Source organism: Panicum virgatum, chromosome 3N, assembly GCF_016808335.1.
Source record: "Panicum virgatum strain AP13 chromosome 3N, P.virgatum_v5, whole genome shotgun sequence".
Taxonomy (NCBI): domain Eukaryota; kingdom Viridiplantae; phylum Streptophyta; class Magnoliopsida; order Poales; family Poaceae; genus Panicum; species Panicum virgatum.
Window position 1 is genome coordinate 25,750,675 of NC_053147.1, and position 19,631 is coordinate 25,770,305.

A 19,631-nucleotide genomic window follows, 5' to 3' on the forward strand; every position below is an offset into this window, starting at 1 on the left:
GTCGAAGCCAAGGCTCTCAGAGATATCACAGCCGGAGCCTTACAGAAGTTCTTCTGGCAAAACATTGTGTGCCGCTTCGGCGTACCAAAAGAAGTCACCGTAGACAACGGCAAGCAATTTGATTGCACCACATTCAGATACTTCACCACGCAGCTTGGGACGAAGCTATGTTTCGCTTCGGTCTATCACCCGCAATCGAACGGCGTAGTGGAAAGGGCCAACGGCATTATCTTTGCAGGCTTAAAGAAGAATATCACTGAGTTGCCGAAGGGGAAGTGGATAGATGAGTTAACAAGGGTAATTTGGTCACACAATACGACAGAGTCAAGGACAATGAAGTTTACTCCATTCAAGCTCTTGTACGACGAAGAAGCTGTCACGCCCGAAGAAATTAAGCTCAAATCTTGGAGGACGTCCGAAGGGATGAACAATATAGAGGAAGACATGAAGCCTTCAATTGACACAATCGAGGCAGCAAAGATGCAAGCAGCAATAAACCTTGGCAAATACCAAGAAGAGACTCGAAGATGGAAGAACAAGAAGGTGAAGCCCAGGGAGATTCAAGAAGGGGATCTTGTACTTCGCAGAATCCCGAAGGCCAAACAGAAAGGAAAGATGCATAGCAAGTGGGATGGACCATTCATTGTCGCCTCCATGGTGAGACCAGAAGACTGCAGACTTCGCACACTGGAAGGTATCGAAGACCCATACTCAAGGAATAAAGATATGCTGCAAAAGTACTATGTGTAGGAACAATGTAAGAGCCCACGGAGAAAATAACCGAAGGGGCTCAACAGTTTAGTATTTATTTCCGCAATTTTTTATTTTTTGTTTGCGAGAAATTCACACAACGTATCGAAGGGACCGTACTCTTTTCCTCACGGGGGAAGCCTTCGCACGTTCACTCTGAATGTCGGAGGTGTGAGGTTTTTAACGAGGCGGAACCCTGTGTAACCCCTTGTGAAATATAAGCAAGGTCCCCGAAAAGAAAAACCTCAGGAACAGGAATATGGTGAAAGCACCAAAGCGTCTATCCCTTTTCGCCAAGCGAAGAGGGGAGTCATCGGTGCATAAAACAAGCGATGAAGCTTGAAAGAAGTAAGCACGGGACGCAATCCCGGATAGGGGCTTCGCACCCCTTAGCTTTACTTCCAACTAAATAGCAAAGTCCTTATGAGCGAAAAGCCTAAGGCAGAGAAGTCCTTGCGAGCGAAGAGCCCAAGGCAGAAATTCGAAGACATAAAAGTCCTTATGAGCGAACAGCCTAAGGCAGAGAAGTCCTTGCGAGCGAAGAGCCCAAGGCAGAAATTCGAAGACATAAAAGTCCTTATGAGCGAAAAGCCTAAGGCAGAGAAGTCCTTGCGAGCGAAGAGCCCAAGGCAGAAATTCGAAGACATAAAATTCCTTATGAGCAAAAAGCCTAAGGCAGAGAAGTCCTTGCGAGCGAAGAGCCCAAGGCAAAAATTTGAAGACAAAAAAGTCCTTATAAGCGAAAAGTCTAAGGCAGAAAAGTCCTTGCGAGCGAAGAGCCCAAGGCAGAAAGTCGAAGACACAAAATCTTCATGAGCGAAGATCCCAGGGCAGGAAAGTCGATGAGCAAAGAACCAAAGTCGAAATCTCGCATAAAAATTCATCTACCCCCCGCAAGTCGAGCAAAGGGGGGGTGGCGCTTCGTAAAATGTACACACGCTTGACTGCGGCGTCGATGACTTTCATCCTCCCGCCCGTGCAAAAGAGGGGGTGGAACTTCGCAAAATACATGTTTGCACAGTCGAAGGATAAAACCTGGGAGTACAAATATACTCCTTTGTATATAAAAAAATAGTTCGTATTACAGGAAAAATTACACTTCACAATAATAAGTGAAGAAAATGCACGTGTACACTTCACACAAAAGCGAAGAAAGATACAAATTTCTTCACTAAGCACTAAATCATGAAGTTACATCTGAAATTTCGTCGTTGAAGATAAGGCGGTCCAAGTCAGATATGACTTCGCGGACCGCAACATCTATTATTTCTTCGACTGTCCAGCGAAGAAAGGCTTCAAATTCGACCCCTGCAAGCGAGGACACCCCATCGTTAAGAAGAGCCTTCGTCAAAAATCCCTTGGCGATGATACATGAATTAATGCGGAGCAAACACGTCTTCGACAGGCTCCAGCTTCGGCTCTAGAAGGCCCATGGGCGCCTTAAGGCCTATCAGTGTCCAAGAGACGTTTTATTTCACGGCGAAGACGGCGCTCAGATAGAACTTTTGCGTGTTCTTCGGAATTGCGCTGGAATTCCGCAGAGAAACGTTATGTATCGGCGTTTCGATAGTCATATATGTGTTCTCGGTCAGACCAAAACTCATCAAATGAAAGCCAAGGGCGACGGGCACGGAACTTCTCCCAAGTTAAACCAGAAACATAAAAATTCCCGCGGTTCAAGCGCCAAGGAATTGTACCTTCGATGATCCGCGCAGGGGCCAACGCAGGGCCTTGCGCAGACATCGAAGGCGTTAGATACAGTGATACTTCTGTTTTCAATACTACACTATTACAAAAATCACTATTACAGAAATCACTAGGCCTTTAGTCATTACACCTCGCCGATCTTCGGTGCATCATCTGCTTGCCCCCCGCCATCTTCGCCCTCGCCAAGGCCAGGGGCTCCGTCTTTGTCGTCACCGGGAGCGCCGCGGAGCAAGTTGCCAGCTTCAACCTCGCCAAGGAACCCTCGGGCGAAGATTTTTGCCTTCTCTTGAATCTAAGAGAAATCAAGCATGTCGATAAGCGAAGACGGTAACAAAAAGTGAACCTTTGAGAAACGCAAAGTGGTACCTGATCTTTCATGCGCTCCAGCTCAACATCAACAAGTAGCCGCCCCTTTTCATGGAAGTACTTCACGAAATTTTTGGCGATATTCTTCGGCAGGGCATGAAGGGCTTCGGGGCGCAAGGAGTCCAGCGAAGACCATTCAAAACACGAGTCCCGAAGAAGTCGAAGCTGAGCTTTCACGATGCCCGTCGAAGAGGCACTGCTCTCCGCTGGAAGCAAGCGGCAGACGGCAGCACTAAGAGTACGTGCCGCAACCGTAGCGGACAGCTCGCATTTGAAATCTGCGCCAGATCTAGCCATCGCCAAGGAGGCACGGATCCAGCGGAAGAGCTCCGCCACTTCGACGTTCTCCTCTTGTGATATCTCCGGAGGGTCAATAGCGAACTTCGCGAGCAATACGTGAATGTCAGTTTGCACCAAATCTGCGAAGGAGCTGATAGCGCAAGTGCGTCCCGATGAGTAGCCTCGGCGGCCTCGGCATGTTTCTTTGCCTCAGCACGTGCAGCAACAAGTGCCTCCTCGAGAGCAGCTTTTTCCTTTTCCAAGGCTATCACACGCTCCTCCATTCCCACCAACTGCGAAGTTCGTTCGTTTTCAATCCTGAGTTGACGGGAGGTGCAGCGCGAAGCGACGAAGGCCTTTAAGGTGAGGTCTTCGACGTCTTGAAGAATTTGGCTAACTCTGGTGGACATCAGGTGCTTCTCCATAAGGGGAAAGCCGAAGGAGAAGCCGGCTTCGGTGAGGAATCCCCTCTCCCGGTCGCTGCTCAAGAACCGAAGACTGCCGACGATGTTGCCCCCGATCAGCTTCGCCTCCGGCATCCCAAGAGCGGCAGCCACCTCAACAGGGTCCGAGGTGCTTATGTGGTAGCCGCTGCTCTCTGTCGAGGTGAACGTCGCGGGCCTTCGGCTGGAAGACCCGGCGGCAGGAACCCGGCCGCCCTCGCCGACAGCGACGGTCGGGGCCGTCTCGGGGGCAGTGGCATGTCCCTGGGGACCAGGACCGGACCCCTCCACGTCCACGTCCTCGCCGCTTGCCGACGACGACGAATCCGAAGACGTCGATGATGAACTCGGAGACGAAGGGGCTGCGGCAGAGTTTTTAGCATGGGGCTCCGTGGTCTCCAGGATAGATTGGATCTCCTGGACGAGTTCGTCGTCGCTGTATGGCTCCATGGCACTGTACTCTAAAGCCAGTGAGGGCTTCAGCGGTGGAGCGACGGCCGCGATAGGACGAGTGGCAATGGGAGGCGAAGAAGCAGTGATGAGATTTCCGTCTCCCCCGTTGTCTTCGGACTCCCCAGCGCAGCGAAGGGGCGAGGACGTCAGAAAATCTAGAAGCTTCGAGTGTTTCCCTCCGCCAGGGCTAGAGCCCCTCTTTTCCCGTTTTTTCTTCTCAAGTGTGGCAGTCACGCCACCGGTGGCTCCAGCTTTTCCCCCTGCTTTCTGAACAGCGAGAAGAGCTTCGGCAGCACGCTGAGCGGCTTCGATGCCGAAGAAGGAAAACACCCGATTGCCTCGCGCGCCGGCAAATTTGGACAGAAGCAAGTCATATTCATTGCCGGACACTGGTCCAAGCATCTCGTTAGCGTGGGTCTCCACCTCCGTTACATCTATTTCTTAAAACAAAGATAAAAGTTCTTATTATCCTCGCAAAAAAAACTTACGTTCTTTTCGAAGTCCGAAGGCTTCGCTAAAGTTGGGCATCGGAAGCCCATAAACTTCCCTTTCCGAAGGAGCCCAGGAGGAAATGGTGCAGCCCTTTCTGAGGGGGAAGCACCCGCATGCGATGAACTCTTCTATTATGTCACGCATGCTGAGCACTTTCGACACCTAACAAAGGACGGTCATGAAGGCTTCGTTCGCAGGGATGCGAGCCACGTCAACCTTCGGGGTGTTGCCCAAATTTCCCAGCTTCTGAACAACCAAAGGGTGGCGCTTCGTCTCCGGGTCGAGGGGCACCTTGTGGTAAAACCAGAACGAAGACCAGTCCCCCGGCCACTTATTCTTTGACGCCCCAATGGGGCTGGGAGCAGTATGTTGAAAGGCGAAGGTGTAGCACCCGTACTGGGGCTCCATCTCCGATGAGACACCGTCAGAGCCACGAACGGAGATGCTCTTCGGCTGGTAGTGCACCCGCATCACCCGAGTGAAGTTCTCCGGGGTCGGGGCGAGGCGGTAGGTCTTCGACAACCACATGAAAAGGTTGACGCGGGCGAAAGAGTTCGGGGTCATGTGGTGTAGGAAGACGCCGTACCGAGCGAAGATGTCAACGACAGCGGGGTCGAGGGGGAAGCGAAGCCCAGCAGGAAAGAAGTCCTTGAAGACGACCACTTCATCTTCTCTTGGCTTCGCATAGGTCTCAATTTCCGGGGGAACCCGTCCGAGGCCAGGGGTAAATTGAGAAGACTCGGGCCTCGACGGACCGCGAAGCGATCGGTCGAAGTCCGAAGAGTGGCGCTTCGGGAGAAAAAGTCGAAGTCATTGCCCATCCAAGGATGGGCAACGACTCCGAGGGGCTACTGTTGGGGGCGCCACCTTCGGCCATCGACCGAAGGCCCGCGCACAACTTGAATGCCACGACAAGGTCTTCTGCCGGCTCGGCAAGCCGAGCGAAGAGAGGCGAAGACCAAGGCGCCAAAGGCGAAGGCGAAGGCAAGCGAAGCGAAGAGAGGCGAAGACCAAGGCGCCAAAGGCGAAGATGAAGGCAAGCGAAGCGAGGCGAAGGCCAATGCGCCATTTGCCAAGTCGAAGACCAGCAAAGGAAGGCGTAGGAGAGCGAGCACTTCAGAAGCCGCGAAGGGATCATGTTCGCCGAACGAGGATGTGCGAACCTGGGCCCGATGGGCTGTAATGGGCCCAATGGGCAGAAAGGGGCCTGGATGTAATCTACTAAGTGATGTAAAAATATGGTTGTGCCCTGAGAATATATCGGGAATATAGTTGTTAGGGGGTATTACAGTGTAATAACGGAGGGTGGTAGGTGAACTGTCACCTATAAATACCCGACCCCTGTACATTGATGGGATACATTGAATACAGAGAGAGTTGCGCTTAACTGTGCGAAGCCTTGTTTCTGTTTTGGAGCTGTTCTCTTCGATTGGTGCGCACTTTTCCTCACTGTTGTAGTGTCCGTCCATTCCGGAGGCACTCTCCACCAACAACATCTTGTATAAATTATTTCCTTCATCGACTCCACAAAATAACACAAACCAATTATTCTAAATGCCCTAGCATTGTTATACAAGAAGGCGTGAAATTTGAAGTTGAATGACATGATTGACAGAGAACATGTCATGGATTGATTATCTAGAAATCGTACTAACAACTTCAAAACTATACCAATTGTTTTGTAAGAATAAAATAAAGTCACATTGATTCTTACTAATAGCCACATTCAGTTATAAAGATAAGCTAGTAAATAACAAAAATTGCGCCACAATATGCATGACAATATAAAAACAGACTATGTAGTTCCAAAACATTATTTATACTGCAATTATAAAGCCTATGTTTTTGGGATGATGTCTAGTAGTCTTTACTAAGCACTTTTGTTAAATTCAACAATTATGCAACACGAAATAAAATATCTATGAATATATTTGCCTCTCCTCTAACACTGAAAATATGCAAATTGATTTATAAATTGTAAATCACTTTTGAACTAAGTATCATGAATCTTCTCCACAGGTTAATGGAATAAACACTAAAGCATAAACATTAAATAACTAACTTATGCATACCTGCACCAATAAATTTGAAACTTCTATTACAGCACATGCATCATATGACTAACCGACCATAAAAATTTCATAGCAAACGGAGCACTATAACTACAAATATGAATTTATTCCTAACAAGTATAAACAAAATTCTAGGACAATATTTTTCTTCTAACACATATCATATTATGTACCCACTGCATAGATCTACTAACAAGGATTCCAAAACATCTCCATTTTCTAATTTATGATTTTTCTACAATTTTAAACAAATTTACAAATTTACTACAAAACTTTAATAACAAAACTAAATATTGCATCTAGGTCCCTAGGTTTTGCAGAAAACCCTGTAGAAAGATTTGGGGCTTCGCATCCAGGCCCTTGGCCGGTTTGGAAAACACGGAAGGGTGGCGCCGGCCGTTTCCTGGCGAGGGAGCTCGCCGGCGGTGAGGGCCCGGGAGTGGAGGAGGATGTGGGTGTCGAGAGCTACCCCTAGGTGTCTGGTAGGGCCTGGGGTGGTCGGAAGCGGCTCGTCGGCATGATAATGGCGGCGGTGGCGGTGTGGCTCGGTGGTGGCGGCACTTCGGCGTGGGAGGAGCGGCAGGACCGGGCTGGGGAGGTTCGGTGGAAGGTGAGGAAGCAAGCAGGATGGTCGATTTAACCATTGGAGGGACGCAGGGAGGAGTTCACCGTGGAGGCCACGGGCGGCGGCGATGTAGCTCGCCGGCGGCGGCGCTTCGGTGGCCCAGGGCGGCAGCAAGCGGGCCGGGAAGCTGCACCGCGGTGAGGGGAATTGATTTCTCGGGTCGTTTGGGGGTGAGGGAGGGCGGAGGAGGAGTCTCGATGGTGAGCCAAGGGGCGGCGGCCATGGAGGCGCCGGCGGCGGCGGTGCTGCGTGGCGGCGTGCGGCGCACAGGTGCTGTCGCGGCGCAGGGAGGCAGGGCGAGCACCGGCACGGCTAGGCGGAGCTAGGGCGCGCGACCCGTCTGACCGGCAGGGCCGGCGCGGCGCAGGCGGCAGCGGCGCGGCGCTCGTGGCGTGCAGGCATGCAGCGAGCGCACAGCGACGGCGTTCGCGCGCGAGCAGGGGAGGCTGGCGTGGCCTGGGTGGCGGTGGTGAACTCGGCTCGTGGCCGCGGCGGCCACGGCGACGCACGCGCACGGGAGAGGCGTGGCAGTGAGCGAGCGCCTTGCCATGGACGATTTGGCAACATCGCTGGCCAGGAAACGGGAAGAGCCTCCACGACAGCCACGCTGGGAGCTTTGGGAGACGCCTCCCTCCATACCGTGCCCTGTGCAGCACATGAAGGGGATGGAAGAGGATGACAATGTGGGCCCACGTGTAAGCTCCAAATTTGGGTAAAGTTTGTTCAAATTTTTGTGAATTTGCAATTGCAAGAAAATTTCAAAACCAAACAAAAATTCAGACTTTCATTATTCGAAACTAATCTTATGTGTTAAAATGCTAGGAGCTTTTATGTTTTAAGTATGCATAATTAGTGCTAATGATGATCTATTCGTATGCTTAGTTCCAATAAGGGTGATTAACACCCAGTCTTGCTGAGTATTAGTATACTCAGGGTTTGTTGTTTACCCTATTTCAGGTATAGAAGCTAACTAGGATTCACATCGGTGGACTCGATGTGGCGTCCTGTCTTCACGTCTCGGTAGTTATCGATTTATTTTATTTATTTTATTTGTTATCTATTAAAAATGCTCCTCATGTTAAATTCTCTTCCGCTGCTATTCTTTATTATGTGAACTTTAATTTGAAAAGTCATCTTGTAAATATTTTAATATTATTTACTATTTTTGTAAGATTATATCATGCTGGGACCGTCTACGCTCGCCGTCGTGCTTGACTTCTGATGTGTTTCGGTCGGTCTGTGGGTTGGAAACAGACTGTCAGGTCACACTTAATTAAGCTAATACGCCTGATGTGTTCAAACGATGGCCATTATGCTTAATTAGCCGATTTATTTTTGTGCTTAATTTAAAGTTGTGACAGAACCGCCAAATTAAATCAGCTAATTAAGTGTAATGGCCATCATTTAAACACATCAGGCGCATTAGCTTAAATAGACGTAACTTGACAGTTTGTTTCCAACCCACAGGCCGATCGAAACACACCAGAAGTCTCGCATAATGGTGAGCGCAGACGGTACCAGCATGATATAATTTCACAAAAATAGATAACAACATAAATATTTAAAAAACCTCTTTAAATTTAGAATTTACATAAAATAAATGGCAGCAGCGGAAGAGAATATGACTCGAGAGAAGAAAATTTGATTGAGAACCAATAAAACAAAACGATAACTATGAACACGTGAGGACGTCACATCGAGCCCACTGATGCGAATCCTGGTTAGCTTCTATACCTGAAACAGGATAAATAACAAACTCTGAGTATACTAATACTCAGCAAGACTTAACCGTCTATGGATATACTTAGCCCACATATCTAGACATGCAAGGATTTTCTGGCCGGTAGTTTGTTTTGCAGAAAAGCATATAAAAGTATATCCTTAATTTCAAAATTTTAGCTCCAGATTATAGCTATAAATTTGCTACACATCTATGATTTGCATATCTATAACAATCAATGTGGAAATATAATTGATTAAATAACATCAACATATATCATATCATTTTTGTTTTATTTCCTTACTATGATGTGACTCGAAGATCAAGGTGCTCATATCCGAGAGCGACTGACGGCGAATCGATCCGATTTAACCTTGCAAGGTGGACCTAACCAACACGGCACATATTTACCCCGTCGGACAATACGAGCCAACCATTCCCCTCCCCACCTTGAACTACAGGACCGCCCCAACAGCATATAGTCAGCCGAGCTCAACGATAAACCGCCAAAAGTAAATACATGCATCCCAATTCTCCGCGACTACTCGACTCGCCCTAAGGCGTGGGGAAAAGTCATGTACTTTCGAAGTGAGGCAGTACTAGGCTTACCGGTTTCGACTACCTCCTACTCCCGGCATGCAGTTAGTACAATTCAAACATGATCAGCAGTGCCAACAACGGTACGGTCCTCAATCGACACAGACGGGGCTAGACAGTTCCTGTCCGGTCTCCAATTCCTTTCCTTTCCTCCATATTCCAATATTCCATAATCAAATCGTAAAGACATCCTATATCTCACGAGTAACAGGAAATTACTCGACTTCTACCGAATCCTATTTTTAGCATGGCAAGGATACCGACCTACACATACTAGTATTTCGACCAATGGAACTTAGGAATCATGCAACTAGGGTTTCATTCAAAGCCTAGAAACTTAATGCATAATCAAGTAAATATATATAATATTTCATAAGTTAAAATAATAGGTTATGCTCCGTGGCTTGCCTGTGGGTAATACTAGGTCAGTGTTAATGCTATTAAGGCCTTAGCCGGGTCTTCACGAAGTTCCTTCCCAATCCTGCTTCGCTGATCCTGAGCTTCACGATCCATTCGTAGACGATGTGTTCAGCTACGGATTCTACATGCATGCAAATGGAATGCCGATTAATGCAATGTATATGCTAAACACACATAGACGATCATTGATCGAGTAATAATCAAACTAATTAAGTATATAAAATAATGAGGCCGAGCATGATAGCAATGACCACACATCTTGTATAAATTATTTCCTTCATCGACTCCACAAAATAACACAAACCAATTATACTAAATGTCCTAGCATTGTTATACAAGAAGGCGTGAAATTTGAAGTTGAACGACATGATTGACAGAGAACATGTCATGGATTGATTATCTAGAAATCGTACTAACAACTTCAAAACTATACCAATTGTTTTGTAAGAATAAAATAAAGTCACATTGATTCTTACTAATAGCCACATTCAGTTATAAAGATAAGCTAGCAAATAACAAAAATTGCGCCACAATATGCATGACAATATAAAAACAGAGTATGTAGTTCCAAAACATTATTTATACTGCAATTATAAAGCCTATGTTTTTGGGATGATGTCTAGTAGTCTTTACTAAGCACTTTTGTTAAATTCAACAATTATGCAACACGAAATAAAATATCTATGAATATATTTGCCTCTCCTCTAACACTGAAAATATGCAAATTGATTTATAAATTGTAAATGACTTTTGAACTAAGTATCATGAATCTTCTCCACAGGCTAATGGAATAAACGCTAAAGCATAAACATTAAATCATTAACTTATGCATACCTGCACCAATAAATTTAAAACTTCTATTACAGCACATGCATCATATGACTAACCTACTATAAAAATTTCATAGCAAACGGAGCACTATAACTACAAATATAAATTTATTCCTAACAAGTATAAATAAAATTCTAGGACAATATTTTTCTACTAACACATATCATATTATGTACCCACTGCATAGATCTACTAACAAGGATTCCAAAACATCTTCATTTTCTAATTTATGATTTTTCTACAATTTTTTAAAAAAATTACAAATTTACTGCAAAATTTTAATAACAAAACTAAATATTGCATCTAGGTCCCTGGGTTTTGCAGAAAACCCCCTAGAAAGATTTGTGGGTTCGCATCCAGGCCCTTGGCTGGTTTGGAAAACAGGGAAGGGTGGCGCCGGTCGTTTCCCGGCGAGGGAGCTCGCCGGCGGCGAGGGCCCCGGGGCGGAGGAGGATGTGGGTGTCGAGAGCTACCTCTAGGTGTCCTTGGTGGGGCCTGGGTATGGCTGGGCGTTCGGGTTACCCGAAAATTTCGGGTCGGGTAGTTCGGGTTTCGGGTATTTCGGGTTTCCAAAAATGCTACCCGAAATTAGCTTGGAAAAAGAAGAACCCGAAAATTCGGGTTCGGGTTCGGGTTTACTCGAACAACCCGAATTAACGACACAGCGGTGGCAATGGCGGCGGGCGGGGTGCACCTGTGCGGCGACCGGCGGGCTCCTAGGCGTTGGGCGCGGCGGCGGCGGCGGCCGGCGGACCCTGGAGCGTGGGCGCGGCGGCGGCGGCGGCCGGCGAACCCCTGGAGCGTGGGCGCGGCGGCGACGGCAATGGCCGGCGGACCCCTGGAGCGTGGGCGCGGCGGCCGGCGGCCGGCGGACGCCCGGGCGGTGGGCGTGGCGGTGGCGGCCGGCGGGCACCTGGACGCACTCAATCCGCACGGTGCCCTGCTGCCCGCGCGCCGGCCGCAGCGGGATCCTCTTCAGCCGCGGGCACCCCCTCGTCTGCAGGCGCTGCAGCTCCGGGAACGCGCACTCCCCCTCCGCGCGGACGGCCTCCAGCTTGGGCAGCCCAAGCAGCTTCAGACGGCCGCGGATGTGGCCCTCACGAGCACTCAGCAGCAGGGGCAATGCTGCAAGGATCGAGAGAGCTGGGGTCTGGGGAGCGTCGTGACTCGTGCGTGGGTGGGGGGCGGGTGCGGCTCGCGGCTTGGGTACGGGGGTGTAGGGTGCTAGGGTTGGGGTGAGACTGGTGGGCCTTGCTGGCTTGGTGGGTTGGGCTGGGCTGAGCTGAACTCGAAAAATACCTGGGCTTAAAGTTGTTCGGGTTATTCGGGTAGTTCGGGTACCGTGATCTGGTACCCGAATTACCCGTAATAATTTCGGGTACCGTGGGTTGGAACCCGAATTAGGGTTCGGGTTTTTCGGGTTCGGGTTTTTCGGGCTCGGGCTCGGGTTTTTCGGGTTCGGTTTTCGGGTTTCGGGTATTTTGCCCACCCTTAGGCCTGGGGTGGTCGGAGGCGGCTCGTCGGCGTGACAATGGCGGCGGCGGCGGTGTGGCTCGGCAGTGGCGGCGCTCCGGCGTGGTAGGAGCGGCAGGATCGGGCTGGGGAGGTTCGGTGGAAGGTGAGGAAGCTCGCAGGATGGTCGATTTAACCATTGGAGGGGCGGAGGGAGGAGTTCACCGTGGAGGCCACGGGCGGCGGCGATGTAGCTCGCCGGCGGCGGCGCTTCGGTGGCCCAGGGCGGCAGCAAGCGGGCCGGGAAGCTGCACCGCGGTGAGGGGAATTGATTTCCCGGGTCGTTTGGGGGGGGGAAGGAGGGCGGAGGAGGGGTCACAACGGTGAGCCAAGGGGCGGCGGCCATGGAGGCGCCGGCGGCGGCGGCGGTGCATGGCGGCGTGCGGCGCACAGGCGCTGTCGCGGCGCAAGGAGGCGGGGCGAGCACCGTCACGGCCAGGCGGAGCTGGGGCGCGCGACCCGCGTGACCGGCAGGGCCGGCGCGGCGCAGGCGGCAGCGGCGTGGCACGCGTGGCGCGCAGGCATGCGGCAAGCGCGCGGCGACGGCGTTCGCGCGCGAGCAGGGGAGGCTGGCGTGACCTGGGCGGCGGTGGTGAACTCGGCTCGTGGCCGCCGCGGCCACGGCGACGCACGCGCGAGGGAGAGGCGAGGTAGTGAGCGAGCGCCGTGCCGTGGACGATTTGGTGACGTCGCTGGCCAGGAAACAGGAAGAGCCTCCACGATAGCCACACTGGGAGCTTCGGGAGACGCCTCCCCTCCATACCGTGCCCTGTGCAGCACAGGAAGGGGATGGAAGAGGATGACAGGGTGGGCCCACGTGTAAGCCCCAAATTTGGGTAAAGTTTGTTCAAATTTTTGTGAATTTGCAATTGCAAGAAAATTTCAAAACCTAACAAAAATTCAGATTTTCATTATTCGAAACTAATCTTATGTGTTAAAATGCTATAAGCTTTTATGTTTTGCGTATGTATAATTAGTGCTAATAATGATCTATTCGTATGCTTAGTTCCAACAAAGGTGATTAACACCCGGGGTGTTACAACGCTTCCTTCCTCTGCTTCGCTTCGCTTGACCGCGCGGCGCGGTGGCACAAGTCAGCTTCCGTTGCCGAGCATACCACGGCAGGCGTCCGCACCCATGCGGATCAGAATCAGATCAGACGTGGAGCCTCATCTCCTCGTCCTCCGGCCGCCCCCTATTTCATCCACCGAGTCCGTGCGTCCCCGTTCCGCCGTCGCGCCACAGGACAAGGCGCCCCAACCGCCGCCCATCTTCTGCAGTCATCCACCGATCCCGCGGCTCCTCCTCTTCCTCCCAGTCCCAGCTAGGTAGCCCCGCCTTCACCACTTCACCTCCCGGCTCCCTCCTCCCCCCACCAGAGCTGAAAACCCGTTGGAGGAGAGCGGAGAGGGAAGGCGATGGACCACGCGGCGGAGGCGCAGCGGACGGACCTGATGACGATCACGCGGCACGTGCTCAACGAGCAGGGCCGCCACCCGGAGTCCCGCGGCGACTTCACCATCCTCCTCTCCCACATCGTCCTCGGCTGCAAGTTCGTCGCCTCCGCCGTCAACAAGGCCGGGCTCGCCAAGCTCGTCGGCCTCGCCGGGGAGACCAACGTCCAGGCAAGCACAGCAAAGCACCACCACGCGCGCGCACGCTTTCACGGTCACGGGCCGCCGCTCGGTTTCGGTTCACCACCGATCCATTCGCCGCCTTTCATCCGCAGACACGCGTACTCTGAATTACTAATTACTTTATTAGTAGCTATCACTACTACCCTCTGAGCCTCTGACGGGGTGGCGCCGTTTGTTCTTGTTTATGCATGCCTGATCCAAGTGATATACAGTTTTGTCACCTGGTTTAACTTGTCTTAGCCCTCGTTGACATTCAAGAGCGCGGCTGCAGGGTGAGGAGCAGAAGAAGCTCGATGTGCTGTCCAACGAGGTCTTTGTCAAGGCGCTCGTCAGCAGCGGCCGCACCGTAATGCACTCTCCTACACATCCGTACACGTTCCCATGTTTTCCCCATTAAAAAAATCATCAACGCTTCAGTTCTGAACTCAGACATTCGCATGTTCCGGGGGGAACAAAAGCTTGCGCGCTGACTTTGGGCTTGTTGCGTGCAGTGCGTTCTTGTGTCTGAAGAGAACGAGGAGGCCATATTCGTCGACCCGGCACTCCGTGGGAAGTCAGTAATTGTTCTGACTTGTAGTTACACTCACGAGATCATACTGTTGTTGCTTTACCTGATTGTGACATGCACGGGTTTCCTACCTGCTCAGGTACTGCGTTTGTTTCGATCCGCTGGATGGCTCCTCCAACATCGACTGTGGTGTCTCCATCGGAACAGTATGTGTCGTTATCGCTCTCACTATTGTTCTGAGATTTTTTTTCCTCTACTTGTGGGCTGTATTCTACTGGTAAGGGGGTGTTTAGTTCCAAAAAAGTTTCTACCGTATCCGTCACATCGAATATTTAAACACATGCATGAAGTATTAAATGCAGTTGAAAAAAATAACTAATTACACAGTCTAACTGATTATCACGAGCTGAATCTTTTAAGCCTAATTAGTCTATAATTGGACATTATTTGTCAAGTAACAATGAAATATACTACAGTACCAAAATTCAAACTTTTTCACCGACTAAACACACTCTAAGTGAGTCAAAAGAGGCTAGAAAGCAAAGGATGTACTCATCGATCTGAGTTCCAATGAAATGGACCATGTTTACCTTTCTGACGATACTATACTTTATCTGCAAGTGCAGACTTTAATTAGTCGATGCCCTACTCCACTAGTTAATAAGGACTTTTGTGGACTTTTTTTCCTGAAATGAAAAACTCTGTCGATTTTTTAAACTAGTTTTTTGCTACAAGTCATTACTTGTTACGTTCTGTTTGGTTCTACAGATCTTCGGGATTTACATGATCAAAGATAAGGATAATGTGACTTTGGGTGATGTGCTGCAACCTGGAACAAACATGCTTGCTGCTGGCTACTGCATGTACGGGAGTTCCTGCACGGTAATTATGTTTACTGAATCCATTTTACCTTGAGAGTATTTTTATTACTCTTCTTCCTGAATTGCTTGCTCTTATGAATTGAGATCCCTATGAATTATGGCAGCTTGTGTTGAGCACTGGGAATGGAGTCAATGGTTTCACTCTTGATCCTTCCCTTGGGGAGTTCATTCTGACTCATCCGAATATCAAGGTTACAAAAAAATAATATATTTCCCGAATAGAATGATCATGTAAAATAATAAAAAAAACTCTATTTTTACAACTGTAACTTATGCTTCTTTTCTTGTGCAGATACCCAAGAAAGGGAAGATCTATTCTGTCAATGAAGGGAATGCTAAAAATTGGGATGTGCCTACAGAAAAGTATGTAGACCTTGTTTTGTTTACAGATATTGCAGTTTCTTAAGAAGTTGGCTAAATTTCCTGCCAACATTTCAGGTATGTGGAGAAATGCAAGTTTCCCCAGGATGGTTCATCGCCTAAATCATTGAGATATATTGGAAGGTACTCATTCTCAACCAATGCATGTCATCATTTCGCATTTTACTTTCTGTTGGTTATGAACTGCATGTATGTAGTTATTTGAGTACGGTTACTCTTTCTTTCGTCGAACTAAAATGGTTGAATTCTGCTGTTTTGGTCCTCTGAATGGTTCACAGCATGGTTGCTGATGTCCACCGTACCTTGCTATATGGAGGCATATTTTTGTACCCAGCAGACCAGAAGAGCCCAAACGGAAAACTCCGGTATACCAAAACTGACAATCTTTTTCTTAGTATATCTAGAACTGTAGTTCAAGAGCTTATAAAGATGCAAGTCGTAAACTTGGTTCTGTGGAATGACAGTGTTCTGTATGAAGTCTTCCCAATGTCATTCCTGATGGAACAAGCTGGAGGTCAAGCTTTCACAGGAAAACAGCGGGTGTGTTTCCAATCTTAATTTCAGATCCCAAATTCAAACTGAAAATCATTGATGCTACAAATAATACATCCTCCTGTAATATCGGTGCATTTTAATCTACAAGTTGAACTTAATGATAAAAGGCACCATGACCACATTTTTACCAATAGTTGGCATGCTATCCCTGAAAATGCTGCTCTGAAATTTATAATGCAGGCCCTTGAACTTGCTCCTACTAAGCTTCATGACAGATCCCCAATATTCCTTGGGAGCTACGATGATGTTGAGGAGATCAAAGCATTGTACGCTTCAGAGTCAAGCACTGCTTGATCTGTCTGTCTGAGTGCATCATTCTCCTGGGAGAAAATTGTAACTGTATTGATCAGTTATTTATGTTCTGTTCTTGCCTTCTTGGCCTTATAATGTAAAATATCCATACTATACGGACACAGTATAGGTCAATAAGCAACCGAGGCTTATGTTTCACATACATTTTACTTGCTATATATGTGATTCCTTGCTAAATCAAATCTGAACTGGAAACATATGAAGACATGTTTCGAAAGGTGGCAGGTGAGCTGCCGACTGTATTAAAAAGATGAAGACATGTGCGATTGTCCTTGGTTGCTACTTCTGGATTTCTTGTTCATCATGGGATATGTCATTGCCTCCAGCAATCCTTTAAATTGATCTACTGCATGGCAATCAGACTACTATACTGTCAAAAAGTATGAAATTTTCGGGGGAAACAATTGTTTATTGCTAAATTCAATGTTAAAGTAGGCAGTGATTTCCCTATATAAAAAGTGTGAGAAAGGCTGGATGGTGATTTTTCCTCAAAAGAAGTGAGAGAAAGGTTAGCTGGTAATTTTTCCTCATTAGAAGTGAGAGAAAGGCTGGTGGCAGCCAGCAGTGCGCATTGATTTGATACATAAAAGAAATTAAAAGTAGGCAATAATCCAAATACGAGGTACACCCAGAACTTTTTTTCTTTTGAGGCAGCAACGGGGGGCAGAGAACGCCCACCTGAACTCAATTAAACATGGGGCCAAAGCCCAAGATGGTCTTACAAGTTACAACGCCGGCTCGGCACGTCAGAGTTACAGCAGGGGAAGGGTACACTAGATTCACGTTACATCCAAAAGAGGGTTACACCAGGTTTCAAGCGGTTCAATATTGAGACGGCGAGGTGCACGAGAGGCCCAAAGGCGCGCGTTCTCGCAGGTACACCCAGAACTGGGACCCAAATACCACGAGTGCACCAAGACATCCACCTAAAGAACCAGGTATGAATCCTGCTGTCTGCTGAAACTCTGTAGATGTCTACGTGAACAAGTGACTGCAAGTATGTAACCGGTTCTTATGTTTTTGTACCATCAGCAATATGGAGACATGCAGGCCAGAAGCAGGTCGACGAAACAACGAAATGATACACTATTAATTTTATTTATTCGTCCTGTAAGAAATGTAGAAGAGGAGTACATAGATCAAACCACACTGTGGACAAGTTCCAGAACACTAATAAAGAGCAAGATACACACTAAAATATCTGTGGAAAAAGATGATCAACAAGCATGACAACTCATGTGACTTGTCTGTTCATCAGATTCCAAATGTTGTGATGATATATGGTGCTTTTGCTTCAGATCGCATAAGATTCGGTAGGGAGAGGAAAGACAGGGGTCACGCACTACCGCCTCAAGGTCTGCATAATGTACTGCCCGTACAGATCCCTGCACAAAACACCAGAAATCATGTCAGTACCAATCCAAAGTTCCAGACTCCAACCCGGCCGTTATATGTCTACACATTTTTTCATGTCATCCTCCAAAAAGAGAGGAGCAAGTACTTACATGGAGTACTGGATGGCTTCGCGGGCAGCTTCAGCGGGGAGGAACTCGTTGACGGCCACCTCCTTGTTCTCGTTCTTCTTGTCTGAAAGATTTGGACAAGAAACACAGTTGAACGGGGGCGTGCAGCGAGAATCAGAGAAGTTTAGCGATCATGGAGCAGTGAGACGGCGAGCATACAGTCTTCGAAGAAGCGCCGGATCTCCTGGAGGCGGTGAGGGGAGAGCTCGCTGATGTCGTTGTAGTGGCGGTACTCGGGATCGTCGGCGCAGACGGCTATGATCTTGTCGTCCTTCTCACCCTGTTCCTCCGACATTTTCGGTAGGACAGCAGGCAGTAAGATCGGTGCAGATACTTGCGACTTAAAATCGAATTGCACAGAGATGGAATCAGGGTAGAAATGATTCGTGTATTTCCCTACCTGATCTATCATAGGCATGAGGCCGATCGCCCGGGCCCGGAGGAAGGCGCCGGGAAGAACTGGTTCCTGGTTGCCAATGGCATGCAGTTGTTAGAATTTTTTTAGGAAAAAAAAAGCGAACAACTCAGAGCACGATGGAGATTTGGGCATGTATATGCTAATCCTGGAAGAAATAATGAAGCCTGAGAGAGATCGACCGGCCTCACCTGCATGAGGACGAGGACGTCCATGGGGTCATTGTCCTCGCAGAGCGACCGGGGGATGAAGCCGTAGTTGTGCGGGTACACGACGGAGGAGTAGAGGACCCGGTCCACCTTGATGAGCCCCGTCTTCTTGTCCAGCTCGTACTTGACCTTGCTCCCCTTGGTGATCTCCACGACCTGCTCATCGAAGAACGATCACGGATCAGTCAGCCCATCATGCTCCAGGATGGTTGCAACAAATTTGGCTGGCTCGGCTGCGGAGAAACGGGATCCGGATGCTTACCACGTTGAAGACCGCCGGAGCTTCAGGACCTGCAGGAAGGAACGCGCGCACCGGTCAGCCAGTCGATCTTGATCCTCGGATTAGGAAAAAAAAAAGATCTGCCACGCCTCGTGTATCTTGCAGCAACGAGGAGGAAGAGATCGGCGATGAGAGATTGAGAGGGGCAATGGGCTCACCGATCTCGAGGTCGTGCCAGGGGTGCGCGGCGACGGACCTCCGCGACAGCGAGGAGAGGATCCGCTCGTTGAGCCGCGGCGCCCGGCGCTTCGGCTCCACCGCCATCACGTCCTGCTCCTCGCCGTGGGCGGCGGCTCCGTTCTCGTGGCTCATCTCCGGACCCCGCCTGCCTGAACGAACTGGAACGCTGCGGCGCGGCAGCTAGCTGGGTCGCCCGACGCCGCTCGTCGTCTCACGTCGTGCCCGGGCAAACGTTGGAGGTGAGGGGTGATGGGAATGGGATACGGCAAGCACTCGAGCGGCCAGCGCGCATAAATAGGGGAGGAGCGGGCGCCGCGCCGGAGCGGTGGCGTGCGTGGTGGTTCCTTGGTGCTTGGGTGGTGGGGGAGGGGTGGGGCCCCCGTCGACGCGGCTGGGGCGCAGGCGGCACGTGGGGAGTCCGCGGCGACGGTGCCGGACTGCCGATGCGGTGCCGCGCTGGCGTCGCGTCGGAAGCTTCCTCTT

At 49.5% G+C, this 19,631-nt stretch overlaps 2 protein-coding genes across 3 annotated transcripts; one reads left to right on the forward strand and one right to left on the reverse strand.

Annotated features, from left to right (window-relative positions):
- The first annotated feature begins 13,363 nt into the window (after positions 1-13,363).
- Positions 13,364-16,723, forward strand: LOC120665351 (fructose-1,6-bisphosphatase, cytosolic-like). 2 transcript variants are annotated; one of them, XM_039944898.1, is made up of 11 exons: positions 13,364-13,892; positions 14,176-14,250; positions 14,396-14,460; positions 14,543-14,618; positions 15,181-15,294; positions 15,398-15,484; positions 15,586-15,656; positions 15,732-15,797; positions 15,953-16,039; positions 16,139-16,214; positions 16,410-16,723. In XM_039944898.1, exons 1-11 carry the CDS (start codon positions 13,686-13,688, stop codon positions 16,521-16,523), a joined length of 1,038 nt encoding a protein of 345 aa, XP_039800832.1. In that variant the 5' UTR covers positions 13,364-13,685; the 3' UTR covers positions 16,524-16,723. The 2 variants fall into 2 exon arrangements, with proteins under 2 accessions (XP_039800832.1, XP_039800833.1); XM_039944899.1 differs by having other exon boundaries at positions 13,365-13,892; positions 14,396-14,457; positions 14,552-14,618.
- Positions 16,724-17,609: 886 nt separating this feature from the next.
- On the reverse strand, positions 17,610-19,436 carry LOC120665353 (soluble inorganic pyrophosphatase-like). The gene is made up of 7 exons (XM_039944903.1): positions 19,127-19,436; positions 18,951-18,979; positions 18,671-18,844; positions 18,465-18,530; positions 18,224-18,344; positions 18,047-18,128; positions 17,610-17,926 (listed from the first exon to the last, which is right to left on the reverse strand). The coding sequence occupies exons 1-7, from the start codon at positions 19,278-19,280 to the stop codon at positions 17,884-17,886; spliced, it is 669 nt and encodes a 222-aa protein (XP_039800837.1). The 5' UTR covers positions 19,281-19,436; the 3' UTR covers positions 17,610-17,883.
- Positions 19,437-19,631: the final 195 nt, after the last annotated feature.

Excerpts from the sequence above, each read along its gene's own strand:
- LOC120665351 (XM_039944898.1), top strand. The coding sequence starts at position 13,686 with ATGGACCACGCGGCGGAGGCGCAGCGGACGGACCTGATGACGATCACG. Across the intron at positions 14,461-14,542 it reads CCGGCACTCCGTGGGAAGTC|CCTGCTCAGGTACTGCGTTT; the intron begins AGTAATTGTTCT and ends ACGGGTTTCCTA. Across the intron at positions 14,619-15,180 it reads GTGGTGTCTCCATCGGAACA|ATCTTCGGGATTTACATGAT; the intron begins GTATGTGTCGTT and ends TTGGTTCTACAG.
- LOC120665353 (XM_039944903.1), bottom strand. The coding sequence starts at position 19,280 with ATGAGCCACGAGAACGGAGCCGCCGCCCACGGCGAGGAGCAGGACGTG. Across the intron at positions 18,345-18,464 it reads TCATGCCTATGATAGATCAG|GGTGAGAAGGACGACAAGAT; the intron begins GTAGGGAAATAC and ends TCGGAGGAACAG. Across the intron at positions 17,927-18,046 it reads GAAGCCATCCAGTACTCCAT|GGATCTGTACGGGCAGTACA; the intron begins GTAAGTACTTGC and ends TGTTTTGTGCAG.